Genomic DNA, 18354 nt, shown 5'->3' with positions numbered 1-18354 from the left:
CCCAGCATGGTTCTTATAGGTCCATGCCACTTGTTTATTTGGTCCTGGATTTTTTGGCCCCTCTTTCCATTTGAAAACCTCTTGTTATAAGTACCTTAGGTTCTTTAAATAGTCCTTTTCTTTCTGATCAGTCTACAAAACTGCCACCAGAATTTATTTTTAATAAATATCCAATCCTATCAAAATGTGTTTCTATTTTGATCCCCAAGTATTTTTTTCTTAACTTTTTTGAAAGCCTGCTTCCCTTTCTTACAGCATATGTCTGACTACATACCCTGATCTATCTTGATTCAACCAGGTTCCCATCACCAACCAGCTCCTCCACATTGGTCAGAATTAGGGTAAAAGTATCAGTTTCCCTCCTCATTTCCTCTAATAATGAAATTGTCAGTAAGGAAAATAATTAAATAATCAGAAGCATTGCTTTGGGCTTAAATGAGACTTCCAGCAGGTATCTGGAGAGTTAAAAATCTTATGGCAGGCACTACTGAAGGTCACTTTAGTGCCAGTTTTGTGATATGTGTGAGAAATCATTACTATCTTCTGGTATATTCCTACTGTATTACTTTTGTTTTTAATCCCTTTTATTTTTACCTAGACACTCTTCAGTTTCCTTCTACTCTGTAGGTAATATATTTTCATGCAGATACATTTCTTTTTGACTTAAAAGAAGCAGTAGACTAATACTCTAGTTGGTCATTTCTTTTCTAAAAGATGGACCTATCTCCTTTACTTATCTCCCATACTTTGATATGCAAACAGCTAAGGATACATATTGTTTTTAAACTATCAACTTCTGAGAACATTGAATGATTTTGTCACTATTATTTTCTTTTTTATGACACATCTATTTTTCTTAATAAATTTTACAGTTTAAAAAAAAATATGAGCTTAAGCCAAAACTGGTAAAAATTGCCAGGAAGCAAGATCTCAAATGCTCCCAAGTTTTACATTTTTATCTGGGCATTTTCTCTCCATGTTTTCAGTTCAAACTGTTAAAACAAAAATCAGATTATCAAGTTGCCCAGTGAACATGTACATCCCAATCTTCATGGGATGTATTTCATTCTTGGCCTGTTTTCTTGAATCATGTCTCAGTAAATCAAACCATTTTTTTAGTTCTTGTATATATTCATTTACTGGCTTTACTTTAGTAGCCTCTACCTACAGTTAGATACCTAATTCTCCTTTCTCTTCTGAAATTCAGTACAATTAAAAATAGTGGTAAAAATATCACCTGTGATTCTACAGACTCTGGTTTCCTACCTAGAATTATCTAGAAGATAGCTATCATAAGGTTTGATAAACTTCTGCATTCAGTGTGTGACAAGCCAGACATGCCCTATATAAAAGAAGCATAATCTTCTAACTTACCTGTCAAGAATGGGAAAGAATGAAAGAGTTAACAACATAATTAAGAAAAACTCATAAACGTCATCAACTGTCAATGTTTGATGCAAAATAAGTAGTCTGAACTTTAAAATTGTACTCAGTAGGGAACACACACAGATAATTTCTTCATTTGTTTCCAAACAGAACAATTTTTTTAATTCCCTGGCTTTTGTTTTTTTGTTTTGTTTTAGTTTTGAATTCCAGGTACACATTCTGGATTTTCTACAAGAAATCTAATATCATATTTTATACCACTGTCCCAGTAAGTACTTTTGTCCTTCTCAGACTACGTCCCAAGTCATGACTGACTTAACCACTATCAAGAAGCAAGACAAAGGATAGCCACAAACTCATGTATTTAGTGACTATATAATGCTACACGTGCACAGATAATCAGTTAATGTATATGTTGGACTTCTGGAGGTATTAAGAGATCATATATCCTAGTGTCTCTATCTCCCAAGATTCTTCTCAGACTGACATAATTATTCATGGAAGAAATTACTAAAATTATCATATCTAGGGGATTAAAATAAATGTTAAATGCCTGACAGACATCTGCAGGTAGATTTTTATAACACTCACAAGTGTTCTTGATGCTGATCTGAGCCAATTAGAACTAAAAGAACAATCCTTAAAAGTCTACACATACATCATCCCATTAGAAGTCTCTGAATTAAGATGTTTTCAGATTCTCTGCTCTAAAACTTACTTCTTAATTAGTATTAAGGTGAAACTTCTAGTCCACAGAATTAGACGTTTTATTTTTTATTTTTACTTATTATTCTCTTATGGTAAAATTACAAATGATTTGCTAAGAGACTTTGCTATTTGTTCTTGATTTTCCTCCCCAGAATTAGGAAATGAAGGCTAGTCCTGGATAATCTACACTTTTTCAATATACTATTTTTCCTAAAATTCTGAAGGTAGGTGTGGGTAATAGTTTTTATACACATTATATTTTCTTCATCAGTCCTTTCAAAAAATAAAAAAAAAATATCTTGCAAACCTGTATAACTATCTTATAGTGATGTTTACTTCCTCTCAAGTTAGAAGAACCAAATCATATTATTTTTGGTTGGAAATAAAGCTTAAGTGTGTTTCTTGGGTAAGTTGTTTTCATGTTAACTCTAATCCTGAATTCTCTTTCTATTATTTTACAGGTATCATGATAGAGGAAACCAGTTTTGGGAAAAGTTATGCACTACTGAATTTCGAGAACTCTATGCTCTGGGCAGTGTCCATGATGACCTCTATGTTATAGGAGGACAGATGAAAATTAAAAACCAGTATCTTATTACAAACTGTGTTGATAAGTACTCAGTAGAACAGGACATTTGGAAAACGGTGTCTCCCCTTCCACTACAATTGGCATGTCATGCTGTAGTGACAGTGAATAATAAACTTTATGTGATTGGAGGCTGGACCCCTCAGGTTAAGGGATTTCCTACACACCTAACTGGCATGGCTATGTTGAGTCAGGTTGCTATGTTGAAAATGTTGTGGTTGTTCAATACTAAAAGAGTATGGCTTGCATTTTGATAAAAAAAATTTATTTTATGAAATATTAAACTTAAATTTTAAAGTGTTAAATCAGTTTAGGAGAATAAAATTGTAAAGTGTTATTCATAGAATGCCTTCATTCAGTATTCATGCTGTATTCTTCATAATACTTCCCATCTTACTAATTATGAAAGATGCTTATGCTGATGGATTATCTGTAGGGAACATATAAGGAGGAGGCAGAGAAGCTGGGTCCTCATCCCAGAACTGTCTGCATAACAGCTGTATGAGGCAACTAACTCTTAGGTCCTTTCCACATTTAAAATTCTTACTCTAAGTAGGAAACCAGAATAATACTGATCCTGTGTTGGCACAATTATTTCTGCAACAGCATATTATGATTTTAAACACTTTGTGTTTTTGCTGGGCATCCACACACAGAGAAACCAGAACACTGTTTATATTGAAGCCCAGTGAAATGTTGGCAAGTCAAAATTGAAAAGTTAAAAGAGTGTGACCACAGTGGTCCTTCCTCTTCTCTTGGGTGTTCCTCCCAGTGTCTTGGAGCTCTCACAGTAGTATCTCCAGTTGTCTTTTACCCTGGCCATGCTGTCTTTCTAAGAGAAATTAATCTTAATAGCTCCTTGTCAACCCACATGATGTAAATTTATTTTTTCCTATATTGTTTCTTGGCTTTCCTTATTTATTTCATGATAAAACTGATGTTTTTGCATTTATTTCATAAGCTTGCACTTTGCCATGTAAATGACATACCATACCTGTTTTAAAAACTTAAACTTCACATTTAATACATTTTAAATTTGTGCTATGTATCAAAAAGAAGTACAGATCAGCTAGTAGCTGATACCTGACAAATTATTTATAATTAAGCTTTTTTATAACTATTCATTATATAGTTAATTTTTATATGAATAAGCTCTAAAGAGAACTTATAAGCTTTTCTTTACTTTTTCACTACATTGGAGATTAAATACTTACATTAGAAGAAAATATATTAAAAGAAAAATTAGCCCTGGTTGGCATAGCTCAGTGGATTGAGTGCAGGCTGCGAACCAAAGTGTCGCAGGTTCAATTCCCAGTCAGGGTACATACCTGGGTTGCAGGCCTTGACCCCCAGCAACCACACATTGATGTTTCTCTCTCTCTCTCTCTCTTTCTCCCTCCCTTCCCTCTCTAGAAATGAATAAATAAAATCTTTTTAAAAATTCCCTCTTCTCTTTAAAAAAAAGAAAAAAAAGAAAAATTAAAACAATAAAGATAATATTTATTAATTTATATTGTCTTTGAACTTATGACGTGAATATTTATTGCCCGAGAAAAGCTTTAGCTAGTCTTTGCCTAATGCTATACATTAAATTGCAAAGTAACATGGGGTTGTGATTGCAATCATAGTGATAACTCCTGATGCATTTAAAGTAATTAACTAAAATTAATTGCACACAACTTTTGTAACTATGGCAATTATTTCTGTGTTGAACATCTGCATCCAAAACTAAAACTAAAAGACACTTAAGCATCCTTAGCTTGAAGTCATAAAAGTTCCTGACACATTATAAAAAAGAATTACTTCACCTGAATTTTATGAGTAGGAGAAGCCACATACATCTGTGTAAGGATAAACAGTCATTCAATTTGTACTATATCTAGTCATTTAAAAATATATGTAAATAAAATAAATACATAAAATAACTGTGAATAATTTATATTAATGCATAGATTTTGAAAATTGAATTCATCAGACCATTCCTATATAGGTTATAATTATGGGGTAAAAATAATTACTAGAACACTATAATATTTGTTCCATTTGTACTAGAAAATTACTATAGGCCCTGGCTGGCATAGCTCAGTGGATTGAGTGCAGGCTGCGAAACCACAGTGTTGCAGTTTCGATTCCCAGTCAGGGTACATGCCTGGGTTGCAGGCCATGACCCCCAGCAACCGCACATTGATGTTTCTCTCTCTCTCTCTCTATCTCCCTCCCTTCCCTCTCTAAAAATAAATAAATAAAATCTTTTAAAAAAAAGAAAATTACTATAAATATAAATGCCTTATAAATTGTTTCTCACAAATATTAGAATCCACCACTATAATGTTTGACAAAATAAAATTATACTTTAAATACTGTTCTACTATAGAAAGCATGGTTTCATTTTTAAGGCATTGCAGCTGCTTCATTTTTAAAAAATGCTGTGTTGTCTTACTGCTAAGATCACAGATTATTTGCTGTAACTCAACATCTTAGCCTCATTATTATGGAATATAAATTCCTCTGATATGGACAGTGGATTCATAATCCTGAATCATGGGATTTGTGGGTTTGTTAGTTCAAGTCACTACAGTTAACCTCCATCTGCTTGGCTATTTGCTTTGGCTAATTGCATTTATGTATCCACAGAGATTTTAAATGATGTATTATTGGTTGTATTATATTGGTTGTATTATATTATATATATACTGATGTATTATATTGATTGTCATATTTCATGCAGATGGACCTTCCTGCTGAAGAACCTGATCGATTAAGCAACAAACTGTTGCAGTATGACCCTAGACAAGACCAATGGACAGAGCGGGCACCCATGAAGTATTCTAAGTACCGATTCAGTACAGCTGTAGTCAACAGTGAGATTTATGTTTTGGGTAAGAAGCAAATTGCTAAAAGAGTATAACTACTTTTATTTTTCTTAGAAGTTTGCCTCAGTAAAAATGAAATAGTCTCCCTTCCTCTTGCATTCTAGTTCAAATGTATACATAATTAGCTATTTTTACTTGTATTTCTTGTTCTCTAGAGCACAGATAATAATATTAAATGAAAATCTATTGACTTATTAGAAACAAAATTATCCTTATGGAATTTCCAAGTCCCTTGGAGTATGAGAACAGTAGTTTTACATCCTAATATATACTATCAAGAAAAATATTTACAAATGGGAATAACACTTTGGTTACTTTTAATCAATGAAATGTGGGCTTTTGCAACAAAATATGATTATCTGTGCTAATAGAAGAGAAAGCCACCATAGGAGAGACAAAGCCACAGATCATGCCAATCCTCTTCATTTTGCCTCTCCCACCTAATTTCTTTAGAGATGTTAAAAAGTAACTTTTATCTGAATGCATTTTTTTCTTATCACTCAAATATGTGTGGTCTTATAACAGCCTGTAGGGGCTGGTGAAAGATTGGTTCATTCCCATAAAAAACCCTAGAACATCAATATACAGGGTCTGGCACAAATAATACTTCCATTTATTACAAAATCATAAGTATGTAATTCTGTAACAACAATATCACACTCAAGCACAGCATATGGCATTTTAGGTGAAATATTCAAATTAAAACTATAAATTATTACACTCATTACCCTACCAACCACATTGAAGCAGGCCATATTTCTGCTATTCTTTCTCTTTGTTTTTGTCTTTTATTATTAAGTCCTTTGTTATTCTAAGCACATTCCATTTCCCTAACATCATCTTCTATTTTTCCTGTTTTTTTCATTGCTTTTATTTTTAAAAATAAATATTCTATTGTTGTTCTATTACACTTATCCCAATTTTCCCCCTTAGCTCTCCTTCACCCATCCCACCACCCCCACTCCCACAGACAATACCCACCCTGTTGTCCATGTCCATGTATTATTCATACATGTTACTTGACTAGTCCTTTCCCCTTCATTCTACCCTGATCCCCCTTCCCCCTACCCTCTGGTGGCTGACAGTCTATTCCTTGCTTCCATGCCTCTGCTTCTATTTTGCTCATTTGGGCTATTTATTAGGTTCTATTTTTAATATATTTTATTGGTTATGTTATTACAGTTATCCCATTTCCCCCTTTATTCCCCTCCACCCTATACCCCTCTCCCAATAGCATTCCTTCCCCTTATTCATGGCCATGGGGCATACACATAAGTTCCTTGGCTTCTCCACTTACTACATTATTCTTAACCTTCCCCTGTCTACTTTGTCCCTACCATTTGTGCTTCTTATTTGCTGTACCTTTTACCCCATTTCCCACCCTCCCACACTCCGCTGATAAGCCTCTATGTGATCTCCATTTCTGTGAATCTGTTCTTGTTCTAATTGTTTGCTTAGTTCATAGTTGTTTCTGTTTTGTTTTGTTATGTTTTTAGGTTGGGTTGTTGATAGTTGTGAGTTTGTTGTCATTTTACAGTTCATATTTTTTATCTTCTTTTTCTTAGATAAGTCCTTTTAACATTTCATATAATAACAGCTTGGTGATGATGAACTCCTTTAACTTGACCTTATCTGGGAAGCACTTTATCTGCCCTTCCATTCTAAATGATAGCTTTTCTGGATAGAGTAATCTTGGATTTAGGTTCTTTCCTTTCATGACTTGGAATACTTCTTTCCAGCCCCTTCTTGCCTGCAAGGTCTCTTTTGAGAAATCAGCTGATAGTCTTATGGGAACTCCTTTGTAGGTAACAGTCTCCTTTTCTCTTGTTGCTTTTAAGATTCTCTCCTTATCTTTAATCTTGGGTAATGTAATTATGATGTGCCTTGGTGTGTGCTTCCTTGGGTCCAACTTCTTTGAGACTCTCTGAGCTTCCTGGACTTCCTGGAAGTCTATTTCCTTTGCCAGAGTAGGGAAGTTCTCCTTCATTATTTTTTCAAATAAGTTTTCAGTTTCTTACTCTTCCTCTTCTTCTGGCACCCCTATGATTTGGATGTTGGAATGTTTAAAGTTGTCCCAAAGGTTCCTAAGCCTCTTGTCTTCTTGAATTCTTTCTTCATTGTGTCCTGGTTGAATGTTTATTTCTTCTTTTTGTGTCAAATCATTGATTTGAGTTCCAGTTTCCTTCCTGTCACTGTTGTTTCCCTATACATTCCCATTTCTTTCACTTTGCATAGCCTTCACTTTTTCATCTATTTTACAAACATACTCAACTATTTCTGCATTTGATATGTTGGCTATCTCTTCATTGCTTAGTTCTGTTTTTGGAGTTTTGATCTCTTCTTTCAATTGGACCATATTTATTTGCATCAGCACAAGTGTTACATTGTAAGGGGTGGAGCCTTAGTTATTCACCAGGATGGAGCAACTCACATAGCTGAGTTGTGGCACTGTGTACGGGAGAGGGGACAGAGAGGGAATAATGTTGCTTGCTCAGCTCTAAACAGGCTTTCAGTCACTTACCTTGCTACCCACCGGCAAACTGGTCCCTTCTGGTGCTGAATTCCTGGTGTGTGGGTTTGTGTATGTTCTAAGATGTGGTGGGCCCCTCCAATGAACTCTCCTGTGAGGATGGAGTTTCTCCCACTGCCACAACCCCCACAGGTTTTTATAGCCAGAGGTTTTTAGGCTTTCTTTTCCCACATTAGAACACTGGCTTGTGTGGTCTGTCTCCATCCCCAGTTGTTCCTCCCAGTTTATCCACATGCAAATATGTGGGTCTGCCCAGTCTGCAAGCTGCTACCTCACCCTCCTGGTCTTCCAAACATGCGTCCTGCCTTGTCATGCATCCTCTCTGCTCCAGCTGCCCAACTCCACTCATCCTACTAGTCTGAATGAATGTTTCTTCTTTAACCCCTCAGTTGTCAGACTCCCACACAGTTTGATTTTCTAGCACTTCTGGTTATTTTTTGTTTTTAAATTTGTTATTTTCTTTGTTTTGGTTGTGTAAGAAGGCATAGTGTATCTACCTACACCTCTGTCTTACCTGAAAGTCTACATGGCAGTGTTTCAATCAAGAAAAAAATAGGTGAAACAGAAATGTAAGTGAATAAACCAAGTAAAAAGGCTTTTCCAGTAGCATAGAATCTAGTTTCTGGATATCAAGAACTGAGGATGAAATAAATTTTACCATGTTGTAAGATTCTATCCAAAAAAGTCAACTTCCCAACATTTTGTATGTAATTTCCAAATATATTTATAAGCTGTGAAATTGAATGAAGTTCATTTTTAGTTATTTTTGTGGTAGTCTTAGTTCAGATTTAATGTTCATTGCATGTATAATTTGGGCAATTGGAATTTGGGCAAATGTCATATAGAAACCTAAAAATTTATCAGTTTCAAATTTCAATGATACCTTACAGTCATTTCTTAATTGTTTTTGAAAAAGCTCTGTCTGCTTTTGGGAATCTATATGAGCCCCGATTGTGACTGGGGTCACTGTCAGTTAGTATAATAAGTGCTCTCCCTAATACCTTGTAATGGATTTAATTTCTTACTAACTCCTAGGTTGTCTACAGGCTACCCCAAAAGAGCAGCCACCGAAATCTCCTTCACAATGGAAGCAGTATGGTAAAGTGAGGGAAATATTGTTACCAAATAAAAAACAGAAGTTCAACTGCCTTCTGCCACAAAAACCAAATTCATAAGGCAGGTGCTGGTGAAAAAGGAAAGATGTTTATTCAGGTGCCACACAACCTGGAAGAATGATGGACTCCTATCTCAAAGGCCATCTCATCTTCCTGCTCAAGCCCACAGTTCTGTATAGGGATAGGGAGGTGAAGGATTTTTTTCAGAACCCAATTATCTTTCTAGCTTTTGAGGCATATGGGGCCCTATCCATTTATCTTTTTACTTTTCCATATGCTCTCAAGCCCTATCCATTCATATTTCTAGCTTTTGGTGTACTTGGTATAAGAAGCTCCCCCTGCCACCATCTTGGCCAATGGGTGGAGTCTCCTCTGACACTCTGAATGACTGTTTTATAGTAACAATTCCCCTCTTCAAAATTCTGGACCCTTGTAATCTTACAAGGTCAAATAGTTGAAGGTCTTATTCTTCTGTAGTTACCTTCTGCTGACAAACAGTGTAGTCTTACCTATCTCTGGGTCCAGAAATTCTTACCATATAACAAAGGAAGATGTGGGTATCAGGAATGGATGGAGGCTTTTAAGTGAAGGAGAAGGACTGCTGTCTTTGAGGGCACTATATGCAGTGTTTAGAAGATGGCATGGCTGAACAAGTGAAGCTGGTGGACTGCTTCATGTTTCAAGAGATGGTGTTGCAGATGGATTTCCAAAGTGATATCTACTGCACAGACAATCAGTTGAGTGTTTAGTGAAGTGTCATAAACTGGAGAGACTAAAAGATCCCATGATTTTACCCTGAGCTGGGTTTGGGTGGCATACCCAACAGCAGAATAAATTTGCAGGGAGCCACTATCTGGGAAATGCAGAATAAAATAAAAAATAACATTGCCACTTAGCTTTGGGACATTCTATCCCTCTCCAAAAGAGGAATTTTAAATCTCTTTAAAGGAGTGCAAGTTCAGAGTTCCCTTTAGGTACCAATAGCAGCAGCAAGATCTGAGTCCTCCTCAGGTGGTGCCCACGTTACCCATGTGTGGTAGATCCAAGGCTTGATTCCCATGAAGCTTTATGAATGGGTCTGTTGTCAGAAGGATGTCATAGAGAGTGGTCCGTTGCTCAGCTAACTGCTGTTCAGGACCTTGAGTCTTCCAGGTCTTTAGTAAGACTGGGTCTTCCAGCTGCAACAGGTGTAAGGGCTAGTCAGATGGGTAGATATTACCTGCAATAAGCAAACTTGTGCAAACTTGTGCCCTAAATGTTGTATATATTGTTTGATTTTTGATTCATAATCTAAATCTAAATGGGGTGTTCCTGAAATAAAAACTTGGAATGGTGTCCCATAAACTATTTCAAAAGAGCTTAATTTAATTCCACTTCAGGGCACTACTCTAATCTGGAGCAAGGCAATAGGGAGTACCTCGTCCTATTTCAAATGTGTTTTCTGGCATATTTTCACCAGGATATTCTTTATTGTGTGGTGTTTTTCCTCACTCATCCCTATAGATTGGGGTCTCCAGGATGCACATAGTTTCTGTTGAATCTGTAGTGCCTGTCCTGTCTTCTGGGAGATTTCTGAAGTAAATGATGGTTTACTGTCACTTTGAATCCTGTGAAGAAGTTCAAACCTAGGGATTATTTATTGAGTAGAAGTGCTCAATTAATTGCTACCTCAGTTGCTTTTTCTTTTTCTTAAGTATTTTTTATTGATTATGCTATTACAGTTTTTCAATTTCCCCCTTTATCCCCCCTCCACCCTGTTCCCCCAACCCTCTAGCATTCCCCCACCTTAGTTCATATCCATGGGTTGTACATATAAGTTCTTTGAGTTCTCTGTTTCCTATACCATTTTTTATATCTTCCCATCTATTTTATGTCTACTAATTTGCTTCTTCTTCTCTGTACCTTTTCCCCCTATTTCTCCATTTCCCCTCCCCACTGAAATCCCTCCATGTGATGTCCATTTTGCTGATTTTGTTCCTGTTCTGGTTGTTTGCTTAGTTTTTGTTTTCATTGTTTTTCTTTTCTTTTAGGTTCACTTTTTGATAGTTGCGAGTTTGTTGTCATTTTACACATCATGTTTTTTATCTTCTTTTTCTTAGACAAGTACCTTTAACATTTCATATAATAAGAGCTGGGTGATGAAGAACTCCTTTAACTTGACCTTATCTAGGAAGCACTTTATCTTCCCTTTCATTTTAAATGAAAGTTTTGCTGGATAGAGTCATCTTGGATGTAGGTCCTTGCCTTTCATGACTTGGAATACTTCTTTCCAGCCCCTTCTTGTTTGTAAGGTTTCTTTTGAGAAATCAGCTGATAGTCTAATGGGAACTCCTTTGTAGGTAACTGTCTCCTTTTCTCTTGCTACTTTTCAGATTCTCTCCTTATCTTTAATCTTGGGCAATGTAATTCATGATGTCCCGTGGTGTGTTCTTCCTTGGGTCCAAATTCTTTGGGATTCTTTGAGCTTCCTGGACTTCCTGAAAGTTTATTTCCTTTGCCAGATTGGGGAAGTTTTCCTTCATTATTTGTTCAAATAAGTTTTCAATTTCTTACTGTAGTTCTTTTTCTTCCAGAACCCCTATAATTTGTATTTTGAAACAGTTCAGGTTGTCCCAGAGTTTCCTAAGCCTCTCTTCATTTTTTTGAATTCTTGTTTCTTCCTTTTCTTCTGGATGGATGTTTCTTTCTTTCTTTTGTTCCAAATCATTGCTTTGAATCCTGGTTTCCTTCCTGTCACTGTTGGTTCCCTGTTTTGCTTTATTTCACTTTGGGTATCCTTCATTTGTTTTTTCATTTTTCAACCAAGCGCAATCACATCTGTGAGCATTTTGATTACCAGGGCTTTAAATTCTCCATCAGATAGGTTGGCAATCTCCTTCTCACTTAGTTCTCTTTGTGAGGCTTTGCTCTGTTCTTTCTTTTTTAAAATTTAATTTTATTTTAATTGTTGTTCAAGTACAGTTTTCTGTCTTTTACTCCAATCCCAGCCCACCCGCACCAGCCCTCCCCACCTCCCTCCCATTTCCAGCCCCCCCCCCAGTTTTTGTCCATGTGTCCTTTATACTTGTTCCTGCAAACCCTTCCCCTGAAATTCCCTGCCTTTTCCCCTCTGATTACTGTCAGCCTGTTCTCTATTTCAGTGTCTTGGTTACATTTTGCTTGTTTGTTTGTTTTGCTGTTTAGGTTCCTGTTAAAGGTGAGATGATATGGTATTTGTCTTTCACCACCTAGCTTATTTTGCTTAGCATAATGCTTTCCAGTTCCATCCATGCAGAAATCAAAAGCATTTTTGTATATCAACAATGAAACAGCACAAGCAGAAATCCAGAAAAAACTCCCATTTGATATAGCAACAAGAAAAATAAAATACCTAGGAATAAACCTAAGGAGGTAAAAGACCTGTATTCAGAAAACTACACAATACTGAAGAAAGAAATCAAGGAAGACACAAACAAATGGAAACATGTACTGTGCTCTGTGTTTTCATTTGGGCTATATTTCTTTGTCTTGGTGCAGCTGATAGGTTATAAAGGGGTGGGCCTTAGGTATTTGCCTAGGCAAGGCAACCCTCTTTGCTGCGCGGTGGTGCTACCTGTTGGGAAGTGGCCAGAAAGAGAATAGTGCAGCTTGCCTGCTCATCTCTGGCACAGTTTTCAACGAACTCTCTCATGTGAGACTGGAAGTATCTCTCACCACAGCAACCCCAGCCTTAGCCCACAGTCAGCTGAGTCTCAGTTTTCCCCTTAAGTCAGTCCTTCCCTCACAGCCCGCAGGAGGTAGGCAGATAGCCCCACCTCCAAGGCTATAGCATCATGGCAGTTGTCCTGAGTTGGCCCACAGGGTCTGTCGCCTTACTGGTTTGGTTGTTCTGATTGATTTTATTTGATTTTATTTCTTTAATGCCTTGGTTGTCAGAGTTCCATGCAGTTAGATTTTCTGGTGCCTTTGGTTGTTTATTGATTTTAGATTGGTTGTTATCCTCCTTTTGGTTGTGTGAGGAAGTCAAGGGTTTCTATCTACTCCTCCATCTTGTTTGGAATGTCAGCTGCTTTCTCAGTTCTCATGGGATATGCCTCTACCCATTTGGAAAAGGTGTGTACAAAAACTAATAAAAATTTAGTTTCCTATGGTTTTAGGCATCTATGTAAGTCAACTTGCCAGTCCTCAAATGGATGTATCCCTTTTTATTTTACCTCCTTTCCTGTTAAAGCATATTCTGTCTTATGATTGTTTTAAGTGCTTGTCTAATAGGCTTGGATAATCTTCCAAATGAGGACCCTCCAAATATGGTCTAATGAGATCCATTATAGCATACCTGCCAGAGTGGGTCTCTTCATGTAGGTATATGAAGATGGAATACACTAGAGCATTAGAGAGTCAGATCACACCATGAGAATATTGATCTTCCATATAGAATTAAGATCATTGTTAGAGAATCCCCATTCATGGGTCCATTCCTCATCTCATTCTGTGTAATGGGGTCTAAATTTTGGCAAGTCCAGGTAAAGAATTAAAACCCCAAGATGTGCAGCCCTTGGGTAGTTTGTCTTGCTGCATTATCAGCAGTCTAGTTTCCTGGCTTGTTTTAGAACTATCCTTATGGTGTCCTGGAAAGTACATTGTGGCAATCTGTGTCAGTAGATTCACTGGCTCTAGGAATTATAAATTTATTTTGCATGTTTGATGTCCTTATTCCCTGAAGTTAAGAGCCCTTTTTCTTTCCATATTGACCCATGGGCACGGACTACCATGAAGGCATATTTAGAGTCAATGTAGATATTAACATTCTTACCCTAGGAAAATTCTAAAGTCTTAGGTAGGGCTATCAGTTCAACCTTTTATGCAGAGGTTCCTATAGCAAGGGCTGAGGCTTCTACTACCTTATCTATGTGATACTGCATACCCAACTCATCATTGACTGTTCTTATTGAAGCTGCTCCTATCTGTATATAATTCCCTGTCAGGTTCTGTCATTGTCTGGTCCAATAAATCCAGTCTGTTAAAAGAAACTTTGTGAATGATTTTTAAGCAATCATGTTGGTGATCTGAACTTCCCTCTGAGTTCAGGGTTAGGGTGGCCATATTTAAGGTAGTGGAGGTTTGTAAGGTAACATTTAGGGATGTCTAATAAAATGGCTGATATTTCCCCAGGTGCTCTGTCATCACCAATACCCTTCTTTCTATTCTAATAGGGTTAGGACCTGGAGTGGCACAAATACTATAGTAGATAGCCTCAGAGTAAATTTCTGTACTTCCTATAAGATGTCACAGATAGCTGCTATTACCTGGAGAGATGGTGGCCATTCTTTTGTTGTGTGATCTAGTTTCTTTGAAAGATAGGCTATGGTTTGAGGAGTATTTCTCAGGGTCTGGGTTAGTACCACAAATTCAATTCCTTCCCTTTTATGAATGTATAATTTGAAAGGTTTCTGTAAATCAGGCAATCCCAGTGCAGGATTTTGTAACTAGTTTTTCTTTCAAGGTGTCAAATGCCACCAGATAGTCTCTGTACATTCAAGGAGTTTAGAGTCTAGTCCTTCCAAAAAATTATACACTGGTTTCACTATAAGGCCAAAGTTTGGGGTCCAAATCTGGCAAAACCCTATAATCCCTAAGAATCCATGAAGCTACCTCTGGTTGTCTGGGATTTTATTGTATCAATAGCTTGTTTTTTATTGGTCTTCACTTTCCTAGTGTCCTCCTTCAGTTGGAGTCCCAGGTATACCATCTCCTATTTGCAAATCAGGACCTTGTGAGGTCAATTTATACCATCTTTTTGCCAAATTATTTAGGACTGTGATAGTGTTGAGCAAACAGTCTTCACAACTATTGCTAGCTATTAGTAAGTCATCTATATATTGTAGAATAATTCCTGATTTCAGTTGAACATCTCTTAAGTTGTTTTGCTAATATTTCCCAAAATATGTCTGGAAGAATCTTAAATCCTTGTGGCAACACAATCCAACAGTGTTGAAGCATGGCTTTGGATTCTGAGTCTTGTTATTCAAAGGCAAATAATAGTTGAGACTGTTCATCTATTAGGATGCATAAACCAGCATCCTTCAAGTTGAGGACTGAAAACAATTTGCTTTCCCCAGGCACAGTAGTCATCAAAGCATGAGGTTTGGGCACCATAGGATAAATGTCTTAGACAATGTCATTTATGGCCCTAAGGTACTGTACACATTAATATTCATCAGAGTAAAGCTTTTTGACTGGCAAAATAAGGGTGTTGTAGGGAGACAGACATGGCCAAATTAATCCTGATTTTAAGAATTTCTGCACTATGGGTCGAATTCCCTATAAAGCTTCATTTTAAAGGGGGTATATTTTTAATCTGATCTGTGTCCCTTCTTTTAGATTAATTTTTATGGCTTGGATATTAACAGCTCTTACCTGGGGTTCTGTCAGCACAAATGGCTTGATCAACCTACTCATAGTTCTCAGGTGGAAAGAGTTCACCTCTGGGTTTTTCTAGGCAAATTTGGACCACCTGAAACTGAAGAATATTTTCACGCATGACTCCTAACCATAATTGCTGCTCAGAGGAAAACATTTATGTATGCAATTCTCAGAGTAAATCTTGGCCTAACAGTGGAATGAGGCAGTCTGGCATGTAGAGAAAACTATGTGTAAGTTTTAGATTCCTAAGCTTGCATTCTAGAGGTTGAAGAAATGCCTGCCTTGTAATTGTCTGGTCACCCCACAACTGAACTTTTCTTGGTTAGTTTTGTATTTAGCACTGAGTATATAGCTCCTGGAACAGTGAGGAAATCTATTAACTTTTTTCTCACCATCAGTTGTACCTGGGGCTCCTGTGGGGGAATAGTAATAGGTCAGGAGGTATCTAGGTGAGCCACCTGGGCCTCTTCATTTATCATCAGAGTCATCCTTTCTCTTAACATTTCTTGAAGAGGATTTATTTATTTATTTATTTATTTATTTATTCTAGGAAGTCCTTCTGCAATGGCTTTTACAATAGGTGCACTGATTGGTACCAGGTGGGTCTCTTTCTTTTCCTTTTCAGTCCTGTCTCTTTTTCTTGATTCCCTGCACTGTTTCTCAGAACATGGTGACCTGCTTTAATTTCCTTGTTTCCCTGGCATGGTAAACTTTATAGGCTATGCCCACCAGCTGGGAGGGATTCATTTCCAATCTCCCATCTAAAAATTGGAGCTTCGTTCTGATAACCAAGGCACTCTGCCTAATAAAAGTCATAATTACCATCAGGACATTTTCTGGTGCCTCTAGGTCAGCATCAGCGTGCTTTCAATAGGCCTGATAGATCCTTTCTAAATATTCAAGAGGATCTTTATTTGCTTCACTTGGTTTTTGTTGAACAGCATGTACCATGTTCAAGTTCTTTTGTTTAGGCACCCTTTCTTAAGCCCTTCCAATATGCACATTTTGCTAAGAAGGCTAGGTTCCCACTATTTGGGTACCAGTTGGTCTCTGTCAAGGGAATCACCCTGGCTTTGTGGAGGTCCCATTGGGATTCTCTTGATATAGGTGATGAGCCTCTTCATTAGCCTTATTTATAACTAACTGCCTTTCATCCACCATTTGTAGGATGTTAACAAGAACCTATACATCTGCCCAGTTAGGATGAAGAGTGACAAAAATGGAGGTAATAAGATCTGTCATTTTCTGAGGATCTTCCCTATATGAGGGGTTGGAATTCTTCCATTTCAGTAAATCTGAAGTGGAAAATGGAGTATGGGCCCAGTAGTGGCCAGTCCTGTTTATTCTGCCAGTGCGGTATTGCCTCAAAGAGAATTGTCCTGCTCCAGGTAGGGATGCTCCCTAGCCAAATTGGATTTCCTGCTGGGTCTTTGAGGGGAAGGCCATTTCTTCATTATATGCCCAGAGGGTGGTGCTGTCACTCCTCTGGCCTTATTTTAGAGGTATCTAGCTGCTGGGGAAATTTTCCTGCTGCTAACCCTGGGTTCTCTGGATTTAGGGAATTAAAGAGACTCATCTTATTTTCCTTTTCTTTCTGTGGCTTACTATCAGGGAGGGGTTTTGAAGCCAATTCCCTTCTCTGCATCATTAGTTTGTTCCCTTTCTTTGCCCAATCTTTATTGTATAAAGACATAAATGCCTAAACATTTTGTTCCACTTTCCTGACCGTTGGCAAAACAATTTCAACTGTATGACAGTATAATAATTTAGCAACCATTTAGGGGGCATTTCCCTTCCCCCCATAATCTAAAGTATACACAGGCCAAACAGTGTTACAATAGAAAACCAACTCTTTCTTAGTCATTGGATCATAGTTGTATAAGGACTAATCTGCTAAAATTTAGCTCAGTGGGCTCCCTTCAGGAGTCTACAGAACAACCCCTGATGACACAAAAGTATAAACCAAAAACCATAACCATAGAAAGACCCAAGACAAAATGGGAACATATGAGTCCCCATGAAGTCCTTGGCCCTCCAGGACTTACTGAGGTCTATGCATTCTTCCAGAGTCACCAAAAACTGTAACTGAAACACAGGTTCTGCTGCCTGCTACAACGAAAGCCAAACTAACAAAGTAAAGAGGTTTATTCACATGCCACAATATGGAAGAATGGTAGACTCTCGTCTCAAAGACTATTTCCTCTTCCTGCTCAAGCCCACGCTATAATAGGGATAGGGAGGGTAGGGTTTTTTTCCCATCCAGTTGTCTTGCTAGCTTTTTGCCTTTGGTCCTATCCATTCACCTTTCTTGCTTTTGGCACCACTCAGTGTAAGAACCTCCCACTGCACCATCTTAGGTAATGGGGAAGACTCTTTCTGGTGCTCCCTGACTGTCTATAGTAACAAGGCCTCACAGCAGTTCAGTTTCATCTCCTACATACCATACAACTGTGGGAGATTTCTCTCTGACCTTAAATTTTTTATGAATTTAATTTGTCCAAATTTGTTCTCTTAAATTTGTTAGAAGTATTTGGCCCAGAATCCCAGATTGTCCCAGTAATCAACATTTTGAGTAGAAAATTGGCGTGTTTGAGATTCCTCTTTGCAGATTCTCTAGTTTTCAGTGTATCTAACCAGCCCCACACAACCCCTAAAAACTCCCCTGATTTCTCTTTTCCTCACTAGAGTCCTGTCTTTGTCAAATCCAGTTCTTATCTTTTGTTCAGAATTAGCTAATACCACAAGGGCAAAAAA

At 37.4% G+C, this 18354-nt stretch overlaps 1 protein-coding gene across 3 annotated transcripts in view; it reads left to right on the top strand.

The window, feature by feature from the left end:
- The window catches only part of KBTBD12 (kelch repeat and BTB domain containing 12), an 88848-nt gene that overhangs the window by 22950 nt on the left and 47544 nt on the right, over positions 1 to 18354 (top strand). For all 3 annotated transcript variants that reach the window (XM_045850263.1, XM_045850262.1, XM_045850261.1), the window contains exons 3-4: positions 2556 to 2826; positions 5409 to 5559. In XM_045850263.1, the coding sequence (XP_045706219.1) occupies positions 2556 to 2826; positions 5409 to 5559 (422 nt within the window). The remainder of the gene's footprint in view (positions 1 to 2555; positions 2827 to 5408; positions 5560 to 18354) is intronic.

This window comes from Phyllostomus hastatus, unplaced genomic scaffold (assembly GCF_019186645.2).
Source record: "Phyllostomus hastatus isolate PE091 unplaced genomic scaffold, TTU_PhHast_1.1 phas_contig_80, whole genome shotgun sequence".
NCBI classification, from domain to species: Eukaryota; Metazoa; Chordata; class Mammalia; order Chiroptera; family Phyllostomidae; genus Phyllostomus; species Phyllostomus hastatus.
The sequence above is the reverse complement of the archived record's forward strand: the minus strand, read 5'-3'. Positions and strand labels throughout refer to the sequence as shown.